The 19,642-nt window shown below is 32.2% G+C and overlaps 1 protein-coding gene across 1 annotated transcript; it reads left to right on the top strand.

The window, feature by feature from the left end:
• Positions 1-10,214: 10,214 nt before the first annotated feature.
• Positions 10,215-19,064, top strand: LOC111029575. Its single transcript, XM_022308625.1, has 5 exons — positions 10,215-10,757; positions 15,652-16,638; positions 16,710-16,787; positions 17,017-17,071; positions 17,182-19,064. The coding sequence occupies exons 2-5, from the start codon at positions 15,703-15,705 to the stop codon at positions 17,862-17,864; spliced, it is 1,752 nt and encodes a 583-aa protein (XP_022164317.1). The 5' UTR covers positions 10,215-10,757; positions 15,652-15,702; the 3' UTR covers positions 17,865-19,064.
• Positions 19,065-19,642: the final 578 nt, after the last annotated feature.

The following is a 19,642-nucleotide window of genomic DNA, read 5'->3' as shown; positions in this document are numbered from 1 at the left end:
GTGAGTTTACTTAATTTCCGTCTTCAATAATCAGACAATCTTTTCTACCATCATTAATAATTATTGACCATCTCTTTGTTATTTTTTCATTAATAAAAGTCTTGTGATTTTCGCTTATATGATTAGAAACGGTTAGGTACTTATAAACTTACATAATGATTAATTATTTCGATATTTTTAGCCGAGTATTTTTTAACATACAAATTGAAATAATTGAATAAATTACATTTATTTGTAGGTATTATTTGCACAATTATTGTTTTGTACAATGAAGTACAAAATCGGTAATCCCATATATTATAGGATTGAAAAAAATATAGATAAATAAATGTAATGTTATTCAAGAGTTATTGTGTCATTGTTTTTAGCATTTTTTTTTTATCGTCTTAAGAATTATAAGGTAACAACCGGTTTAAACTTTAACTACTTCTAAATGGCCCGAGTAAACACAATGCATTTTTGAAAACCGATTCATAATATGTAGGACGATACGATGTCTAATTACGCATCGCTTCGACCTCGGAGTTGTTATTTTCGTAAACACAGCTAATCTGTTTATTTGGCAATAATAAACGCACTCGGGGCGTGTAACAAACTAACAATATTATTGTCGAATATGGCTCGACAACGGCCACCATACATGTCATGCGATGTGTCTGAATCTGGTCAAAGTCAACTTTCTACACGTTCGTCGTTGCGCTCATTTCCGCGGGGCACGAGCGACACGGAAATAAGTCATACGCTACACCTCACACAAAACGTACACATTAATATTATAAATTATTATAATCTTGAAAAAAAGATTTGTAAAAAGCAAATATTTTAATGATATGAACAGCAAACGAGCAGCGACGGAGATAAGTGCCGACCACAACTGACAAGTCGAAAACGATAATAATTGCGTTATCGACAGCTGCGCACCCGACATTATCCCATTGAAAATAGCAACAGTTTTACTCGGCCATAATAATAATATTATTTTATTATAGTCGAACAACACGTGTGTCCGGCAGTTCGTAGGAGGTCCATGTGCCTGGTGACTTTATTATATAAGATGTTATAATATATCATCTATATATATTATATAATATATTAATCATCTTCGACAAACCAAAATTGACCTGATAACGAATTCTTCGAAAATAGATATTCATTAGTTGCAAACATAATGGTACAAATAACAAATATGTTAAAAACATATATATTGTTGTTGAAACTGCGGTTATGCCGATATGTACAAATTAAACGATTCGTAGAAAATAATGATTTAGTTTAGGTCGTTTAGGGTAATAAAAGTTTAATAAATGAACACGTTTAAATGACCGATTAAAAAACATTTTTTATTATCCCGATTATGATGAACTAAACTAAAGCCATGGAAATTAAAACCAGTTTTAATTTTAATCTTCATGTCTAGAACCATCTAAGACTAAATTAAAAAAATATAAGAATATAGTTCATCAAAATAATAGTATACCAATGTCAATGTGAGTTTATTTTATTTTACTTCTAATAACAATGATATACACAATAAGTATAAATTGGAAAACACATTAACTATTATCATTATTAAATTTTAGCAAATATAAAACACAATGCAGTGTAAACATTAGTCATAAAATTAAACAACGCTACGACATTAGCTACAATTAACTAATTTCAGATAAATAGTGTTTTGCTAATATGTTCAAGGTTTACATGCTATTAACACTATTTTGATGCAGTATGAAAGTTATTCATTACTTAAACGGCTAAACCTGTATACTTTATTCAGTATTGTATTTAGTGTACAAATCTGGCATAACTCTTAAGAAAATGTTTGTTATGTCTAAGTTTTAGTTTTTAATTTTATAAAAAAATATTGAATAAATTCGATTTAGAAATTAAGTGGATATTTAATATAATATAATCAAAACAAGAAGTACATATACACTATACTCTATATAGATTCTATGGACTATAACCTATATTAACTTTAAATAAAGAAATGCATAAAAGCGAACAACCAAAAATATATCCTTGGCCAGTCTTGAGAAAGACACTCATTTACTATAAAGAAAACAAACTGTTTACTACAGCTTTAAAACTTGCGCAATTTTAGAAGCTATTATTTTTACATTTATCAGTTAAAATAGCAACCCGATATAGCCTTGGAAAATAATGTTAAAAATGTTAATCACCATCATAAATCACCTTAATACCCGAACTTCGCAATGTTTAATATACGCATAGTAATATCTATACAGGTTTTCCTAGACGGTTTTGTTTGTGTAAATAAAATATTAATGAAAATAATATATAAGCCCTAGCCACTGTATAAATTAAAAATTTAATTTATTTTTTATTTCATTTATGAATGAATAATAAAGTAATGTTTTTTGTTCATTTAATAGCTGTGCTTTTTTTAATGTCAAATTTTGTTTTAATATGTAGTCTATAGATGATATGATGATAATAAATAAAATATATAAACCTAATATAATATGGTTATCATGTGAAATAATAAATGATAGAAGATAAACTTTTAAAAAAGCTTGTATACATAGTTGTACATATTTTAGATTTGATTTGATGTTCTATGACGTTAGGCAATAGGTCCAATTGAATACTGAACAGTATATATATAGATCATTTTTAAAGCATGTGTTGTGTATAGGTGTGTACACTGTGTGTATGCATTTTTTGACGAGGAATTTTATTTTGATCCAGTTGAATTCTATAGATGGCCCGTTCCCCGTGCAAACTAAAATCTGAATGTAGATTATTTTTAAATGTTGTCTCAAAATAGTGGCTCCACTACAAGTCTAAAACACATACACATGTAAATATCTGATCCAAAAAAAACAACGTAGAACTTCTCGAGATACCAGTTTTTCTACAATATGATAATAACATTTAAAAACAAATAATACCTAACATAAATCATAATTCATAATATTATACTTAAATTATAAGTTTATAATAATCAGTAAACACAGTTCACCAATTTTATAACTTTATGATAAATAATTAGGAATTTGGATGTTTTTATGAACAAATAATTATTAATAATTACCATTGACAATAATGAACTTATTTTATTTGATCAAAATTTTAAAGATAAAACAGCTTTTGATACATTAATTATTTTCATACAGTCTTTTTGTAAATATATCACGTTATGTACATACAGTAAGTCAGTAAGGGCAACGTAGGTGTTTTAATATTTTGAGTTGTTTAAGTAAGATATTTCAAAAAAAATTATTTGTAGGTGTTATGTTTATGATTAGCTATTTCATTGTCGTAATTGTAAATTGATTTTGGTTACAAAGGGGGGAGGAGGGGGTGTAATAAATCATTTTTAGCTTTTTTTGTAATATTTTATACATTAGTTGTATTTAAAAGTGAAGTGTTGTTAAGATATAATATACAATATATAAACAAAGCTAATAAGGGGCTTTCTCCCCCATATATCACCCCCGTAATTTTGCTCCTGGCTATTACAATTTACAAGTATGGGGTAGTTACAAATTGAAATATAACTAAATCTTACTAGTATCACACGTTAAGTACTTAAGTCGTTCCCAAAATAGTATATGAATTCACAAGATATGGGTATGTTTTGGTAAAAACAGGACGGCTCATTAGTTTCGTACCCAATCGAAGGTTAGGATATATATATTATAGTAAACCAAAAGACCAATTTTCATCGGTGACCGATTGAAGCATATTCATCGTAGGAAGTGGCGCGCATACGGGGAGGGATTTCTGGTGCTCACCCCCCCCCCTCACTAATCACCAATCACCATTGACCACTGTCTGAGAGACTAGAGACCACCTACGTGTACAAGATCTTGAAAATGTTTATAATACTATGATACATTATACATTTTGTCATGTACACCACGCCATTAGAAATGTCGGCCACTGCCCGCAGTAGGTACGCGGTATACGGTACGGCAAGCGAATGCGGTAAGTTCCTGTGATCGTGTGCTCGACTTTCTCGCTCTTTGCGCATGACGTACGTGTGTGCTATGCACATCGGAAATCAAAATTACAAACGAATACGGTCGCGACGAGCGTTCCAGCGTTGTGTGCAAGTGTCGTCCGCAAGTGTCGTCCGCAAGTGTCGTGCGATGGCATCGGTCGGGGAAACCGTTTCCGACGGCGCACGTTGCGCTTTGCATGTATAATTACTGTTGGCAGAGCCCGCGGCGGCGGCGGCGTCGTCGCCCGTGAAATACTTTTCGGCGGTTGCGGCAGCGGCGGGCGTGGGCGTGGGCACGAGGCGCGAAAAGTCAAAGAACTCGGCGCGCGCGCGTGCGTTTGTTTTTCGCTGTGGCCTCTAAAAATAGCGCGGCCGGGGCGGTCGTTTCGCGGTGTGCGCACGGCGAGAGCTCTCGTTCTCGTACGGCTCGGCGGCAGGCGACGACTCGGCGACGGATCATAATAATAATAATAATAATAATAATAATAATATACCACGTACACGTGGTGTGCGTTCTCCGGCGCGCCCGTGCAAAGAGCGTGGGCCTCGTCGCGCCGCCGGTGACCCCTACCGAATACGACGTATGTGCGAGCGTATTTTGTGTTATTGTTATTTTTAAAGCGGCGGCGTCGGCCCGTCCGCACAATTTCCGCATCTCCAGCTCCGTCGCCGTCTCTCGCTCTGAACGTCTCTACTTCTCCATTTCACTCTCTCTCCGCGCGTGTGTGTGTGTGTGTGTGTGTGTGTGTGTGTGTGCGTACAATGTTCATTATTCACCAGCTAGGCCGCCGCCCGCAAAGTCCACCGGCTGTTATGCGTTATGCCCGAAAATTCGATTCATTATATGACTTATAAATATTGTTCAGCGGCGGCGAGAAGGGGTTCTCTGCTCCCAGAAATAAGTTTTTTTCCTCCCCTTCCGCGGGTAGAGTATTTATACCCAACGCGGCACCGGTAAAAAGCCGAATCGGCGATGACTGATCGGAAGAATGTCACGCGTTTGTCCGTAAGTTCTGCGTGCAAGTAGTACCTCCGACCACGCAAAACACGTCCGCTCTGTGGCGTTAATATTAAACAATAATTATCATATTAAAGAATGATAGACCTTATGCCTACATGGCTACGTTTATACGCAAATTAAATTCTTACACGACCGACGGCCACGGTAGGTAAACTACTTCGACGGTTTGCCCGCCAGCGGTTTCTTGGTGATCGCGACAGAGTTTATAGAAGACGCCAACGCGTTTTGCACAGTTGCGTTCGTTTTTTTTCGCTACACCCGAGGACCCACGCAAACACAGTGTATAATTTATACGGCTATAATAATTTTTACAAAATGACCACCGATACCCATCGCCGAAAAAATAGAAAAAACATAGATGGGCGATCAACCTAAACATTTCAGAAATAATAATGTAGACTTATACCTGTAAAAGCTTTAAATTATTACCATAATCTTTAAGTATGATAATCCAACATCTAACTTATAGTAGGTACACAAACTATCTGTATATTATATATTACAATAGCATAATAGAAGCTAAGAATGAATAATTTCGAGCGAAGTGATTACAATTTTATCTTATCAACTAAAATAAAGTTTTTATTAATAAAAACATATATATTATATGATTTTGGGCTAGGTGCTGATTTTCGGGAGGCCAATTTTTGGAACGCTTTGTTTATTTACATAGAAATAAAAATAATAAAACAAATTTTAATTGAATTCTTAACAAAATGTAGTATCCTACATTGTTACTTGATGTTTATTTAGCACATCTATGATTCCTCAATTTTCCTTGCAAAGGAAAAATATCTAGTAACAGCTAGCTTTAATCTAAGCCCTGATACATATAAGTATTTTTTTTTACCTAAATACGTGGAATATCCTCAAACAGTAATGCATCACTGCATACGACATACATACCTATATACGTGTGAAGTCATATATTACGAGTAACTGTTAAAAAAATAAAATACAATAATTAATTTAATGAGGACCATAGATCATAATACTGAAATTGTGCAACTAAATATTTACCTTATCTTGTAAATTCATTCTTCTGTTTCTTTCATGGTTTGCCGAATTGATTTTTATTATTATCTTGTTTACAAACAATTGCATGACCTATGCCTTCCGTGATGAACGTCCTTAAATAGTTAAATGTACAGAAGTGAAATGAATTTATATTTTACTGTCGTCAACATTGCATAACCATAAAAGAAAAATACAAATTTGTAACTATCGATAGAAATTGTGTATCTATTTAAAAAATATATAAAAATATACTTTAATTTTAATTCATTTTTGGAGTATAATAAAATATATTCTGATATTTGATAATAACGAATAACACAATAATAGTTTAGCTCATTCAACATTTCTGGAAATGGTTTTATATTACATATTCGTCATCATAATTATACTATATAGATTATAAAAATAAGATAAAATGGGAACAGAACAATACTGATTTTAAAATACCTAGGGTATTTAAAAATATGTTTCTATTTTAATTTTGATAGTGATAACAATTAGTTTATAAAATTATGTTAACAATATAGTTGAAAAATTAACATTATTTACAATATTCGATATCTATAGTCTATACTATAATAATATAATGTATATAAATATAATACTAGTTTACACAAGTTTATACAATATTATCATATTACGTAAACTATATTACTAAAACTCCTGTCGATTTGTATTATTTAATACAACATAGTCAGCGTCACAAATTAATTGAAATTATAAATAGATTCTATTATCATAAATTATTTGTATTAATAATATTATCAACGGTAACCAGTATGTATAATACTGCAATATTATTATATAAATTGTATAGGACTATATAAGTATAGTAGTACTCTAATGTCCAACGTGGAAACATGGAAAATGTGTTTCGTACACTTGGGGCAGCGACTCGGCAAAAAAAATATACCATTAGACTATTGACAAAAGGCTCGCAAAACAATGCAGCGATATCTTATCAATTTATAATACACTGAACATTTTAACGCTAAAAACGTATTTGGCTATTTAAGTACAGACGTTTATTAATATTTAATACGATGTTAGTGAGAAGGATACAATTATTAAATTCTATAATTTATTAAAATATAAGAGCGCTAGTATTCTACAATCGTGATGGAGTAAAAAAGTTCAAGTATTTTCTACGTGGAACTTTAATGCACAACTGGGTAATTATTTTGAATCAGTTTTATTGTTTTTTTATATACATGTGTGCAATATAATTTTTAACAAATAGCATTTTTAATATAAATTATAAGTCAAAAGATTCATCAATGTTTTCTATTTTTTTTTATTATGTGAGTTTTTGTTTTTATTTTATAGGTAATATGCATCAATGTATTATTACGCTTTGGATTTCAGATCGTTAATTCTTAGTTCTTACTAACCTTGGATTTTAACACAATGTTGTTAGATCATTGATTTTAGTATTCGGTTAGGTTATTATAACAATCAAGAAGCACACGCAATTATAAGTCGCCGGCGAACAACGTAATGTAGACAATTATTTTCTACTTAGGTCTGAGTAGACGGTTTGTGTAAAAATAAGTTTTGAATTTATCAACACTAAATCGATTGACATTGCTCGTTATGTCTGGGTATCTGCGGCCTGTAGGTAGGCCTACATATTCAGCAGTTTTTTTTTATTCCTCGACCACAGATCGCAATATAGTTCAAAACACCGTTGTTGCATTATTGAAGTATTCGAAGTATGTGAAATTGGCTATCCAAACGCATGGTAATAAGTAATAACTGATAAACCAATAAGACGTAATAAGTCATAACTGTGAAATCGGATAAGCAATTTATTCTCGTTTGAACTCGTCGCAATTTAATGATTGAATTTCATACATACTGCATACATTTCTATGTGGCGCGTTTAACCGTTTTCCACTTAATACGGAATTTTATTAATTACAGAATAAGATGTTCAATAAATGTAAATAATAATCTTATTGATATAGTATTTGTTTTTTAATTTGCAAACTTGCTCATTTACAATTTGTCAAAGTTGTACTGAAATTAATTTGTAATATCATCGGTTTATCTTGTTGCTGAATAACTAATCAGTTATTAATTATTCATTTTCCATACTTTATACTACACACTATTGCAGTCAAAACATGAGTTGGGAGTTACTAAATAATAATAACTTTTTTTTTTGATTTTTATAAAAATACAAATGCTATTACCTACTTATTGTTTACATTTCTATAATATTAATCTAAACATTTGAACAGAACATTCATTTTCTGTGATGACCTTGAACTTCAACGTGTTAGTGTTATGTTTTTAAGCAAAGGAAATGCGAACGTGTCAAACCTATTGATTCAAAAATAATTAATACTCAACATTAATCCCGGGAGTAATAAATTGTTATTTATAATTTTATCTGAATAGTTATAGTATAATACCAAAATGTTATAATATTAGAAAAATAGCAAAACCCCGAAAATTATATGATATTTTAAAATCAGATCCATTCGGAACTAATATTTAGTCGTTTTTAAAGTGATTTAATAATTACAAATAAATAATAATACAATATAATATGTACATGTTCAAATGTTCAATGGCGACAAAATCGTTCTCCAAACGTGCACATTGATACGCGGTAAGTAAAATACTATCGAAACATTACTATTATTGTTGTCATTGAAAGTTGATAAAATAGGTAGGAAATCTTTTAAAAATCGGCCTGGAAAACCGACGACGACGATCCCGCGATCGTGTGTAAACAGAAAACATGTTACGCGTGTCATTTTTCCTTTTCTTTTTCACTTCATTTTAGGCACCACTCCAGTTTGAATATTCAAATATTGTTATGTGTGTGTGTGTGTGTGTGTGTATATAACATACGTGTGACGAGAGAGAGAGAGCAGAGAACTCGCTGCGAGAGAGACGAAAACACACACACACATACACATACATACATAAATACGAAAAGTCATAAAAAACAGGATACTCAAAACACACACGCATACACACACATGCACATGCACATGCGATATGCGTAAAACGCACACACACACACACACACACACACAAACGCATCCGCGTAGGACTTTTTTCGGAGTAGGAGCAGTGCACACACGACGCACACACACACACGAATACACACACTCTCGCCTGGAGAGAGATAACGTATGGTGAATTGTACGTACATAATATACAGGGTGATTCCAAGCATGCTCATTGCTCACCCCCCATCTTTCATTTAATAATGAATTTATTCGAAATCTGATTTTAGGAGTATTAAGTACAATAAAAATACCATATATTGTTTTCTCATTCTTGAGATTTTTTTGTACTGCTTAAATCTTAAGGAGAGCTTTGAGGAAATACAAACTCCTATTTTCCAAATGAGAACACCCCTTCCTACTGAAAATTATGCACAATTGTAAATATGTGAAATTGTGCACTAAGACTAATTATAGGTCTATGATAATGGGTTTGGAAGACATGAGGGCTATGATGATATAAAATTGTATTGAAGTGATATTAAATATTAATATTGTTCCATCGACATTTTAATACTGGATGTCTAGATCCAATTTATTTTGTATTTGTATAAACCATTTTCAAGGATTGTCATTCCCCGCATAATTTACGATAATCAAGGGAGGGGTTCTACTTTGAAAAACAGAAACTTGTATCCCCCCCCCCCCGGACATTCCCTAAGCCGTAGCACAGAAAATCTCGAGAATTCGAAACTCTGGACACCAGTAGTATATATTTTGAGAAATCCCAAAATCTTAAAAAAATTAATTATATCAAACGAAAAAATTGGGGTGAGCTCGCCCGGTGAATCACCTTGTATAATAATATTATTATGTGCATGTACACACAAACGCAACTATTACTACGATTGTACTACTATTCGATGACGGGGCGGCGGCTTCGGCGGGGCTGCTCGGGGGGTGGGGAGAAAAAAGTGCGTGAGTCGCGTGCGTGTGTGTGCACCGCCGCCGCCGACCAACCCGTTTTTTTTCGGGAGAGAGAGAGTGTGTGCGTGTGCGTGCGAACGATACGTCGTCGCAACGTGCGTACGGGCGGCGGGGTGGGAGAGAGAGTGCGAGAGAGTGCGCGGCGGTGACGTTGCGCCGGAGAGTTTGTGCGAGCGGGAGAGAGTGCACGTGAATGCGTGCGTATACGAGTGCGGCGGCGGCGGCGGCGGCGGCACATTATTATACGCGCGCGCGCTGCTCGCCGAAAGAGAGTTGCATTTATTCGGGCGCACCCTGTCGCCGGCGTTACAACCACCGCACTGCACACGCACGTCGCTCGCACACACCAACACACGTCACGCACACCGACAGTCGGCCCGGAGTCGAGAACACGACCGATACGCGTATACGGCCCCCGCCGCGAACGTCTTACGACTCTCTCTTTCTATCTTTCACCACTTTCGTCGCTGTTGTTAAATGTATTTTATATCATACTCGTATTTATTATGTTTTATTTATTTTAATAATATTATAGACAATTATTGTTTAACTAGATAATTTGAATTTTTTTCTTATATTATTCTGCGAAAACACAAAAAACGAGAAGGGAAAAAGTTGTTGATGTATATGTCATAAAAGTTGTTTATTCGTTCGTTTGTTTTTTTCTCTTTTAAAGTTTATCGTCGACACCGTAGTACAATATTTCGTTTGCGTACAGAATTCGCGTCGAATCGCCTGCTCCGGAGTGTGCTGGATGGGAAATCTGCAGAGGTCTTCCGGCTGACCCAGGAAATGCATCCCGGTACGTATTCACAAGTTCTAATTGGATTTTATTACACACACTTTGTATATTAATAAATAAATCGTGTCGTAGTTACGATTAATTTATACTTTGTACTGTGCATGCGGGTCGTATAGCCACTTGACGGGGTTGGCGAAAGTGTTCCCCGCCAAATATTAATTATGGAAATCACCGGATACCGCGGGTTGCATTTACTTTATTCAAATATTCGCTTATGCAAATAAACCGGTTAACCCTAATATTGTACCCTATACGGGTCACTGAAAATTTCTCGCGCTCCCATGTCCCGTATGAGAACCGTTTTTTTTACTTGCAGATGGCTTGTTATATATTACATTGTCTCTCTAGACCAACGGTCTTGTAAACTATCTCTGATATTAAAAACATAATAAATAAGTGGTAGTAAATCAACGGCTATTAGAGAATTCGATATTCATATTATTATAGGTAATATATATATTCATATAGGGCCTGTGACTTCATACTCGACTATTTTTGTGTATTTCGTAAGCTTTCAAACAAAAAATAGATATTTTTTCGTTACCCATTTCCTTTGATTGTTGTTTTATAAATACTCAGTGTAATCGGCAATCGTCGGTTGTCAAACAAAGTTCTATGTTTACGATCCTACACCTGTCATATACACGACACCTGTTTGCTTTTACCACATTTTAAGAAAGTTTTGCTTGTATTCAAAGTAAAGTTTGATTTTTGTTTTAAATTTAAGAATTTTAATTGGTTTTTTGTGCCTTTGTACAGTTTATTGTTAATTTTTAACGTTACGATATGATTTGTATGTCGATGAGTAGTATCGGAAATAAAACTAATAAAATACCATCCATAATCTAAAATTTTAAAATACTACCAAGATACATACGTACATGATTAGGTTCCGGTGATGTACTTCTGGTGTGTCTAAAAGTAAATTATTTTTTGCGTTATTAGCGATATTCACTGGAAAAGGTGTGTTTCCAACCCCTCCGCACCTAATTTTCGACTGCCTCCTCGACGCTATCCTCGGTTAACCGTGCGCACTTCCTATTTCCCACCGATCGCGATGACGAGTATACAATTATACTATACTTGTTAGCTGTTTCTATTACCGAACCATTAATACGAGTATAAAATTTAAAAATATTTATCATAATAGGGCGAATAATAATTTTATGTTTAAAATAATTACAAATCAAGTAATTTCCCGCCTATCATAGTTCGTGAATGGTTGTTTATTTGATGATAAAATTTAAATTGGCGAAATTCAAACTCTAGAATATTAAAATAATTATCTGCTTCTACGAATAATTGATTTTTGACACTCTAAGATAACGAAATGGCGATTATGAGCATAGCGGGTGTGGGTGTAGGTACTTTAATTTTTAGAATAAAATAATATTTTTTCAATAGTGACTATTTTAATGAAAAAAATATTAATTATTATATTTTTATGTGTTCTATAGTCCATTGCCGTTTGTTTTTAATGTGTAGGTACAAAATATGTATGTCTACAGGCCGTGGCTATAAATAGGTAAAACGCGTCTCTTCATTGAAGACTCATAACTGCAACTATAATATTGTATTGTTTTTTTTTGCAAGAGCTGGTAGGTTTTTCGTCATGAAATAATTAAACATATAATTATTATTGTATCTATAGTTCAAATTTATTGTCATCTCCTATTTTCTAAGGTATATTATATATGTATTCTAATTTCTTATACATTTTTAGCTCCCGAGTGGAGAATGCTTCCTGTTTACTTGAAATGTCCTCACCATATTCTTATGGGTAATTGAGGGTGCGCCATTACTCATTAATTCTAAATTTACATTAACGTATTCGCTTTCAAAATATAATGTTAATAATTTAATATAAGCTTTTGTTCATAGACAAATATTAGGAACAACATCGCATTATTCACTTTTGGTTTTTAATTTAAATCGCCGGCAAGAATATACCATATTACTTGTAAACTAAAAAATTACATTTTGTGTAAAATTCAATTTTGTTTCATAGAAGTAGTTTTTTATGAACTTACAATTCTTTAATTCTACGTTTAGTTAATCGTATTTTATATTGTAAGATAATTTGCGGTTTTATTTGTTAAATTGTCATCAGGTACAGCTAAATTGAAAGGATATTTTGTCATGCAATATTTTTATTGTATTCAAAAAGTAATGAAATAAAATATCATAAAATGTACCTGCCTTCAACCAATTTTTTTTAACATTTAATTAGTTAAAGCCTTATGCCGGGTTGCATATAAACATTGATTAATTTAATGATTCACTAACAATCATTTGCTACTTAAACATGTTGAATGGACATTAGCTCAACATTGATTAAATAAATGTTCGCCCGTTGTTTGTACAACTAGAATAAAAATTTAAAATTTAATAAATACAAAACTACAATCAGGAACCATTTTTTATACCTTGATTTTGTAGATCATAGTAAATTGTGATAATATCTCGTAATATTACAGTTACGCAGTTGTTTTTTTGAACACGGTACAAATGTGTATTCATAATATATAATATATATAAAATACGGATATGGATGGATATTAGATTAAGCGTTCTGTAAATTTAAGTATTATAATATAGATTTTAGACAGGGTTTTGTCATTGATACTAAATAAATGCTATTTAATGTTAATTTACTAATGAAAGTGTTTGGTTCATTTTCTTGAGAACACTTAGAAACGGGCTTAACTTAAAATTGAACTGTCACTACTCAAGAATTGTTACGGCGGTTGAAAGTTTTCTGTTTACATTTGTCATCAATTAACTTACGGATCGATATTTACGAAACGTTTTGAGTCTTTAGGGGTGACCACAAAAACTCATCGATTGACAAAGTCAACTAAAATGAAACCAGCGGGATACTCGGTCGGCGTCTCCACCTCCCCGTGTCAAAACATGACATATTTTGTAAACTACAAATAAGATAATTTTTTGAAATAGGTGGTACCGCGCCCACGACGAAGACAAAAGTAAAAAATAATACCTGCTGGAAATAACAAATAAATATAATGTATGGTAATCATAAAGTACCGTTTAATATTTGAATACACATCGGTTTACACAAGTCAAATGATTTATTTGATGATTATTATTTTTGGCAAGGGTTTATGGTGTTTCCAGACAACGAGTGAGCAGGTAAAAATGGGAAAGACACCCTCTGTTTCGCCAGACCCACGTTCCAGACACGATTGTCGTGTTTCGCAATTTTTTTTACACACGCCGATGTCTACCTACTTAAAACGTGAAAAATAGTTGCCACTGGTTGTGATGGGTGGGAGGGGTCCGTCTGGTCTGGCGGACTGTACCTAAAATACCGTGTCCCGTTCGAGGGTTGTTATGTCTGGGGCCGATTCCGTATTCGCGATGCCGTTATTGTATAAAAAAACGTTTTGTTATTATGCGGGTGTGTGTGTGTGTGTATACAGAGTGTTTCAATTGTTTAACGAAACATTTCTTGGGTTTAAACAAAAATACATATTTAAATCATTACAACATCATATAAAATGTATTACTGTTTGAAGATAATGATATTATTCGATATTAGTATATTCTAAATATTTTGATACAGAGTATTATCTTTTCCTATGTGTACCCCCTTTATCACGTTTGTTCTAAATTCATAGGTAATATAATAGGTATAGAATTAAATATATTTATGTCATATTCATATAACATATTAAGCTTAATTTACCTGACGGTTGTATGAAATAAATTAACGTTGTACAATATGCCTAGTCGATAAATTAATATATCTACATTTTGATAAGTTTCATCTACCCAGTATAATAACTAATAATCTCTACATTTGAAGATTCATCAACTACACTCTGTATATTTATTTGATAGTTGGTAATGTTATATTGTTGTGTAGGAGTTGTTGATCAGACTTTTGAAACATTATTCATACAAAAAATAAAATTATCAAATATGATGGTATGTTTTTTTTAATTATATTATATTATTATGAGAACATACTGTAGACAATTGGGGTTGTCGTTGTATATACGGTTCATAGATATAGGGTAGACGAATGATGTTATGGTCTGTCGCTTATTCATTTTTTTTTTCAAATGTCAAACGATGGTAACCAAAACACAGGTGTCTTTTCTTTTATGTAACTATTATAATGAATTGTGTATTCTATTTTCTCCATCATGGGAAACACATCCAGACACATTTATGTTGGAATTTAAATTTGTTTTCTAAGGCGAATCATCAGTTATTACTCTTATAGATTTGAGATTTATCAATGAGTTGGCATTGTGTCAAAACAATCATAGTGTTGGTTACGTTTTTATCTAGAGGTATAATTTTAAATTTGTTTGCAATACAATTGAATTACATTTTTGTGAAATGGTATTTGCCATGCTTTTTGCTATTTTTCGGGGGCTTTTTTATTCAATCAAAAATTAAATGATAAACATATTATGTCAAACGATTGACGTCGATGTTTAGATTTATATTTCGTAAGTTTTAATACTTTGAAGTAGTTTCAATGGACATCGTCTTCAAGCAAGTCCATGGATATTTTTTATATATATTACTTATTGTATTTACTATTTAGTATGTACTGTGTACAATTTTAAAGTTTTATCTTTCTTAATAATATAAATAATACAAATAAAAAGTTAAATAGGTGGTAACTAAAGGAAGGTGGGAGGTAGGCTATAAACAGTCGTTACAGTATACGTATAAGTATGTATACTGTAACGTAGAAGTATGCAGTCCAATACCTATTTAATTTTATTAAAAAAATAAACAATTTTTAATATTATAATTAGTCATTTATATTAACAAATATAAGATTATGTATGTAATAGATTATTAACAAATCGTTAAAAAATATAACTAATTTATGCATTTATTTAATGTTTAGATTTTTGAAAATTCAAATTGATGAGCAGACATTAAATTAAATTTTATCAAAATGACTAACAACCATTTGAATACGATTTCTGGACAAGACCAACAGTACTGTTTGAGATGGAATAATCATCAGACAAATCTAACAAATGTATTTGTTCAATTATTTCAATCTGAAGAATTTACCGATACTACACTATTTTGTGAAGGTGGACCACCTGTCAAATGTCATAAAATGGTATTGGCTGCATGTTCGTCATACTTTCAGTCAGTATTTGCTGAAGTACCTGGTAAACATTCTGCAGTTGTGCTGAAAGATGTCGGTCATTCTGAAATGAAAGCCATACTTGACTATATGTACAAAGGTGAAGTAAATATTGCTCATGATCAATTAGCTGCTTTGCTAAAGGTCGCTGAAATGCTTAAAGTCAAGGGACTCGTTCAAGACAATACATATCAACCACAGAGTGCAACTCCTACCGTTGACGAAGACCGTAATATAATAAGTACTTCGTCTCCTAATCACGTATCACCAGATGGAAATACGAGTGCATCCAAAGATCTCGCCATCAATATTAACAATAATAATGAGCACAATGATTCACCCCCGCATAGTACTGGTATTACTCACCAATCGCCTTTCTACAACAAAAACTATTATGGGAAATCGCCACCATTAGTCGACCACAGACCTGGAAGAAGTAACGTTCCGATGTGGCCAATGCCTGCTATGCAGTTGTCTTCAACACCAGTGACAAATGCAATGTTTGGTGGAAGTTATGACTCGATGATTGCTGGACATCCGGGAATGTCACCGTTGCGTCGCAAGAAATTATCCAGCATGATGATGGGCCGGGATACACCTATATTGAGAACTGTACTTGGACAGGGACAAGCTGATTCCTCACAGCAACTTGCTCTACCATTATATGGTTCTGAAGCAATGGAACATCATAGACCACAGTCTAATGGATCTGAACATAGCAGCCAATTTTCAAAGGTCAGTATCTATTTTAATATTTTCCTTATAATATATTATACACAAAACTTAATATGTTAAATTTATTGCAGATTAAAATTGAAGGATCAGAACCTCATTCTCCATATCCACCTGATATGTCAATGAATGATGATGAAGAAATTATAAGGGTAAATATTAATATACATAATATGTCTATATACAATATACATATACTTATTTATTGGTATATTTCAAACTTTTAAACTTTCAATAATTTTTTCTGTGGACTCAAAATTTTTGTTTTTTTTTTTTGGTTTTGCTTATTCAAATTATTTTTATTCCTTTTAAAATTTGAATCAACAAAATTCGACGGTACCTATGCTTAAACCATTGTTTAACATTCAAACTTTTTTTTAGATGGGAAAAATGAATAATTCGTCCTCACCTCAATCTATGTATGGCGATTCAAAAAGTAATTATAGTTGAAAATTTAATTCTATTTTTTAGCTTTAAAAAATGTTATATATTATTATACGAAAATTGTATACATATTAACATAAATTATGTTACTTCATTAAACAGGTGGTATTGTGACTCCAGGAATAGCAACTTATGTCCCATCTCATAAGCCTGAGTGGAAAAGATACAAACAGTACACACGGCAAGATATTATGTCTGCAATAGATGCTGTTCGAACTGGCATGAGTGCATTACAAGCTTCTCGAAAATTTGGAGTTCCATCTCGTACTCTCTATGACAAAGTGAAGAAACTTGGTATAACCACAAGCCGTCCATTTCGTAGATCAGGTGTCAACAATGGCAATCTTGGCTTTGCATATGGATTAGGTCCAGGTACTAGCAGTGTGATGTTCTCAGGACAAATGTCCGGAGCTGAAGATGAATCCGGTCATTCTACCGCCATGGAACATGCAACTGCTGGTTTCTTACATCACGCTCTTGGATTATCTGGAGTGCCTTTAAAATCAGATCATGAAACTTCTAACAATGGGCATTCACCTCGTTCAGATAGGATGGATGATGGAGGCTCACCCTGTAGCCCAGAATTAATTAAATATGCTGGACACAGAGAAGACACACAATCACCAACTCCGACAGACAATGATGACCAAGCACAAGATTTATCAGTGTCTCGTAAATCAGAGTCGTCAATGCAATCAACACCTACATCTAGAATTATTATGGCGCCGATTAGTCAAACGCCCTCTGTACCCATGTTAGCCGCTGGTAACGATGATAGGGACTGAAATGGTGGTTTACATTGGATGGGCAGTATGTGCAATCCTAATTCAATAATTGAATTAAACTGAAACCCACATCTTAGTTCTAGACTATTTGGAGTCAAACCTTTTTTAGGTTTAATAATGTCCTTTTAAAATTTGCATTAATGATAAAAGACATACCAGGGTGTTGGTACAGAAAAGGTTGTACAGTTAAATTGAGAAATTGTACTTCAATATTCTCTTGGATTTAAATTATTTTAAAATGTTGACTCTATTTTTTTAAAAATTATTAGTTTTTGTTTTTTGGGTCAATCAATCTTGCTAATTTTGGGTATAACCTTGATTTAATTACGTACATTTTATTTACAATTTTAATTTTAATGTGAATTCCAAGTCTGAAAAAATTTAAATCAAAAACATTGTTTCAGGTAGCTAATTAAATGGTTGTTTTTTACATCAGGTATCAGGTAACATTTTTATAAATGCCATTTAATCCCCACAACTGCTCAATTATCGTTATTTAAGAGTTCCTTGTATCAAAATATCTACCTAAAATTGTCGGTACCGATTGTAAATAACTGAATAATTACAAATGCTTATCCACTCTATTTTCACTTAAATGATTCCCTCCATTTATTATTATTTTTATTAATATTCATGAAACAGATATCTCAAACCGCATAAGACTGCTACTTGTTAAAATATTATGTAGTTAAGTAGTAATAATATACTATAGTATATTATGTTTTGTTTAGTTAATTTAAACCAAGGAGACTGTATTTAATGTTAAATAATCTACACTGATACTTCTAAATAATGTACAACTAATGTGTTCATGCAGTTCTATGTCTTAATGTTACACAAACATTGTTAGAAGCTTTATATTATATTCAATGCTCAGTGTATCATAGATGAAAATCATGTGTTCATTAGTTTTAGCAAACACTATTTTGGGGGCCAATATTATATTTGTATAATTCAGTTACATTTCACATAGTTAAATAATAAGACTGAGTAGCCTTAATTTTAAAAGAACTGATACACATTTTGACTGGTTTGATTTAAACATTCTCAGCTTTGTTCCTACTGAGGTTTATCAATTTAACTACAAATTGCAATAGTATATTATTTATGATGTCTACAGGAACAAAGGTGTGAATTCAAGACTGAGTTGGTTTTTTGTTAGGAAAAAAAAAACATTTAACTTGAATAGGGTTTAATAATTATATAATTTTAATTTTTGGTCATCTGTTATTGTAATATAGTTAATTGAATAAAAAAGTAGAAAATTCATATTTGAATTTACTTGTCTGGGTAGGATGCAATTTAGACAAATTGGACTTTGTCGATTTTATTTATTTGACTTTTATTTGTTTTACACAAACTAGTATAAATCCTTGAAATATAATTTAAAGTAAAATGCTAAAAAATAAATTACTAATTTTAATTTTGTTTATATAGAATTAAAAGCCTTCATATTATTAAAAGTATTTAAATAAAATAAAAAATATAATTAAAAACGTATCTCATGTTTACGAACTTTCATTGTACATTTTATTATATATTACTATATTGGTATTAAAGACTTATGTTTTTATTTAATAATTGTTTTTGTTTTTGTTCGAGTTTTTTTTTAACTTTGGGCTTCATTAAGGGTATTTATTGTAATGCTAATTAAAAGTTTAGATTTATATGACATGTTGTTAAAATTATATTTACTATTTATTCCTTTTTATTTTTGCAAGAATTGTTCAATTATTTTGGTAAATTGAAAAATTTATGTTTTGCGTTTTTGTTTATAT

The sequence above is a fragment of the Myzus persicae genome, unplaced genomic scaffold, assembly GCF_001856785.1.
Source record: "Myzus persicae strain clone G006 unplaced genomic scaffold, MPER_G0061.0, whole genome shotgun sequence".
Classification (NCBI taxonomy): Eukaryota; Metazoa; Arthropoda; class Insecta; order Hemiptera; family Aphididae; genus Myzus; species Myzus persicae.
The sequence above is the reverse complement of the archived record's forward strand: the minus strand, read 5'-3'. Positions and strand labels throughout refer to the sequence as shown.